The sequence below is a fragment of the Cucurbita maxima genome, unplaced genomic scaffold, assembly GCF_002738345.1.
Source record: "Cucurbita maxima cultivar Rimu unplaced genomic scaffold, Cmax_1.0 Cma_Scf00029, whole genome shotgun sequence".
NCBI classification, from domain to species: domain Eukaryota; kingdom Viridiplantae; phylum Streptophyta; class Magnoliopsida; order Cucurbitales; family Cucurbitaceae; genus Cucurbita; species Cucurbita maxima.
Genome location: NW_019272045.1, coordinates 1,530,079 through 1,533,505, shown reverse-complemented (window position 1 = coordinate 1,533,505; position 3,427 = coordinate 1,530,079). Strand labels below are relative to the sequence as shown.

General features: G+C 38.6%; 1 protein-coding gene across 1 annotated transcript; it reads left to right on the top strand.

Moving 5' to 3' along the window:
- The first annotated feature begins 328 nt into the window (after window positions 1–328).
- On the top strand, window positions 329–3,214 carry LOC111465634 (F-box protein At1g55000). The gene is made up of 2 exons (XM_023110116.1): window positions 329–789; window positions 2,529–3,214. Exons 1-2 carry the CDS (start codon window positions 364–366, stop codon window positions 2,913–2,915), a joined length of 813 nt encoding a protein of 270 aa, XP_022965884.1. The 5' UTR covers window positions 329–363; the 3' UTR covers window positions 2,916–3,214.
- Window positions 3,215–3,427: the final 213 nt, after the last annotated feature.

Here is a 3,427-nt window from a genome sequence, read left to right as displayed (position 1 = left end):
ATAATCTCGACCCCGACATCAGTTAATTAATAAGGTGAAATCTATACCTACTCTCTCCCCCATTCTCCAGAATTTGGGCGTCAGCCCCACAATTTTTTTGATACCAGAAGTTAAATAGACATCTCCAATTACTATCTTTATAAATATATTCTAATAATATATATATATATATATATATATATATATATATATATATATATATATATATATATATTATATTATTGGTTGAATGGACGATTATAGCCCTAAGTTTGAACATATTCTCAATCCTACCCCTCATCATCCAAAAGTAATTTGATCAAATAAATAAAGACTAACTAATAATAACCATTCGTTTTTCTCTCTCTCTCTCTCTCTCTCTAAATGGGGTGCTGTTGCGACGAAGATGACGACGTTGAGATCCTGAGGCATCTTCATCCCTCACCGACCGTTCAGTCTCCGCCGCAGCAGCAGCCTACGCTACCGGGTTCTTCCACTGCCGTACTGTCTCCGATGAACTCTCACTTCTTCGCCCTCTCCTGCCGCGACATCCTTCGCCTCATCTTTGAGAAGCTTTCCATCCCCGACTTGGCTCGTTCCAGCTGCGTTTCCCGTCTCTGGAACTCCGTTGCTTCCGATCAGGAAATTGTTTCCGGTGCTTTCAAAGCGCCGTGGAAGGTGAAGGATGTAATAGGGAAGCCGAGCTCCGGGAGCTTCTGGAGAGATAATTGCCTTGGAAAGTTTGCGATCTCTCATCGGATTCTCCGCGGCGATAGCTTGGCTAGTCTTGCCGTTAAGTATTCGGTTCAGGTATGCGCTTCGAAAGCTGTTTAATTCATATGAAATTGACTTGAAACAGGAGTAGGACGAGTATAATTTTTATGGAGTTCTTTAGTTTTGAGGAGTTGCGATCATCAATTTTCTTTGATTGTACTTTCCATCTGGCTGGAGTTTAATCTTGTTCGTCTGAAGAACAAGATTGTCAGACGGTTTTATCGCTGTTCAAACTTCAAAAGTCCTCTTACTGAGTCCTTTATTTGTTGAAGGCGAAACCAGGCTAACTGAAAGTAAGAAAATTCGATTGTAGTGAACATTTTGAACATTCACTATTCTGTTAGGGATGAATGATTTATTGTAGCAATGTAGCTTATAGTTGTTCAGTTTCTTGAACATTGATCTTGAAGAATCACTCGTTCTCTGATCATTAATTGAAATCTGTCTTATCTTCCACAACATTACATAGACTTAATTGAAGATTTGATTAGTATTTGATACTCTGTAGCTTATGTTCCTTAAACTTGAATTCCTTGTAAAATATCTATTAAGAAGGAAGATCATGTTGAATTGTTAAAATTCAACTCTTTTCTATGACTATGGACTACGATATATTGTTGAAATCTCTAGTCGTCTGTGTTAGACAAACACGACTCTCCACAACGGTATGATATTGTCCACTTTGAGCATAAGCTCTCATGGGGTTTGCTTTGGGCTTCCCCAAAAGGCCTCATACCAATGGAGAGAGTACTATTTGATTATAAACCCATGACCATTCCCTAAATTAGCTGACGTGGGATTTTCATCAATCCAATACCTCCCCTCGAACAAAGTGCGCCTCCCCTTAATTGAGTTTCGACTCCTTTTTCTTTTGGAGTCTTAGTCATTTTTTACTATGCCTTCGAGGAGGCTCGACTCCTTTTCTTTTGGAGTCCTTTGTTTGACATTTGAGGATTTACCAATCTATTGGCACAACTAAGTTTTAGGTCATGGCTTTGATACCATGTTTGACGAACACGACTCTCCACAATGGTATGATATTGTCCACTTTGAGCATAAGCTCTCATGGCTTTGCTTTGGGCTTCCCCAAAAGGCCTCATACCAATAGATAGAGTATTCTTTGATTATAAATCCATGATCATTCTCTAAATTAGCCGATGTGGGACTTTCATCATCCAACAGTCTCTTCTGTCTTTCACCTTAGTACATGGTTTACAACAATGAAGAACGCATTTGTTGTTGTAGTTTGTAGTTTTTTCCCCAGCTCCCTAATCCTTGTAAATTGTAAAATATCAATTTAGAAGGATCAAGTATAATTGTTGAGATCAACCTTTTTGATATTGTTCTCGATGGCTATGGACTCTGGTGTAATTTATTTCACAAATATACTGTTCTTGATGGTTATGAACTTTCTTGTATTGATTTCGCAAACGTATTGTTCTTGATGGTTATAGACTTCGGTGTGTCGATTTCGTAAATGTATTGTTCTTAATGGCTACCGACTTTGGTGTGTCGATTTGGTAATGTATTGTTCTTGATGGTTACAGACTTTGGTGTGTCAATTTCGTAAATGTATTGTTCTTGATGGTTACAGACTTTGGTGTGTCGATTTCGTAAATGTATTGTTCTTGATGGTTACTGACTTTGGTGTGTCGATTTCGTAAATGTATTGTTCTTGATGGTTACCGACTTTGGTGTGTCGATTTCGTAAATGTATTGTTCTTGATGGTTATGGACCTTGTTATTTTGATCTTGTAAACACACTGTTCTTGTAGGTCATAGACATAAAACGTCTAAACAACATGATGAGCGACCATGGCATATACTCAAGAGAAAGAATGCTAATCCCCATTGGCAATCCCAATATACTTATTAACAGTATATGCTACATCGAGATGGACGCTATCGCGAAACGGGAAGTTGCAACGTTGTATTTGGATGGCATCCCCACTACCCATCATTTGTATGGTAAGGAGACAGATGATCAGGGTATGTCCTCTGTTCAAGTGAAGAAACGAGTACTCCATTCATTGAGTCGGAGCATGATGGTCGACGATGAAACCGCTCAATATTACTTATCCATTTCCGATGGCGATCCTCGAGCTGCTCTCACAGAATTTGCCGAAGACATCAGGTGGGAGAGGCATATGGGCATGGCCTAGTTTCAGAAATACAGATTGTTGCTCGGAGTGAAGATCACCCGTAAACTAAAAACGCTACCGTGCGTGGAATACGGTTGCGTTTGACTGGAACGTTTTATCTTCTCCATCTCCACAAAGAAGGATCAGCCAAAGAATTCATTTTCAGCCCCATTTCACTAATTGGTATGTATATCTTGTTGCTCTATTTCGCAACTGTATGAATCATTACCAGTAATATAATAGTGTGAATATTAGTATTGTTCTCCACTGAGTATGAATGCTTATAAGTTACTAAATTCAAAGCCTTTTATATGACTTCATAATCTCTTCTAACTCTTCATTCGTTCATAGTTGTTTTATTTTTAGATTATTGGGAAGTTTCTACCCGACGTCTCGACACAAATCAAGATTCGGTCGTATAGATTAGAAAACTCTATGACATACTTTGATTGAAAAATGAGTCTAAACTGTGATTTCACTTAGCTTGCCTTTCCCATGACTTTCTAGACCAACCAACGAAACAGTGTCCTTGT

Excerpts from the sequence above, each read along its gene's own strand:
- LOC111465634 (XM_023110116.1), top strand. The coding sequence starts at position 364 with ATGGGGTGCTGTTGCGACGAAGATGACGACGTTGAGATCCTGAGGCAT. Across the intron at positions 790-2,528 it reads CCGTTAAGTATTCGGTTCAG|GTCATAGACATAAAACGTCT; the intron begins GTATGCGCTTCG and ends CTGTTCTTGTAG.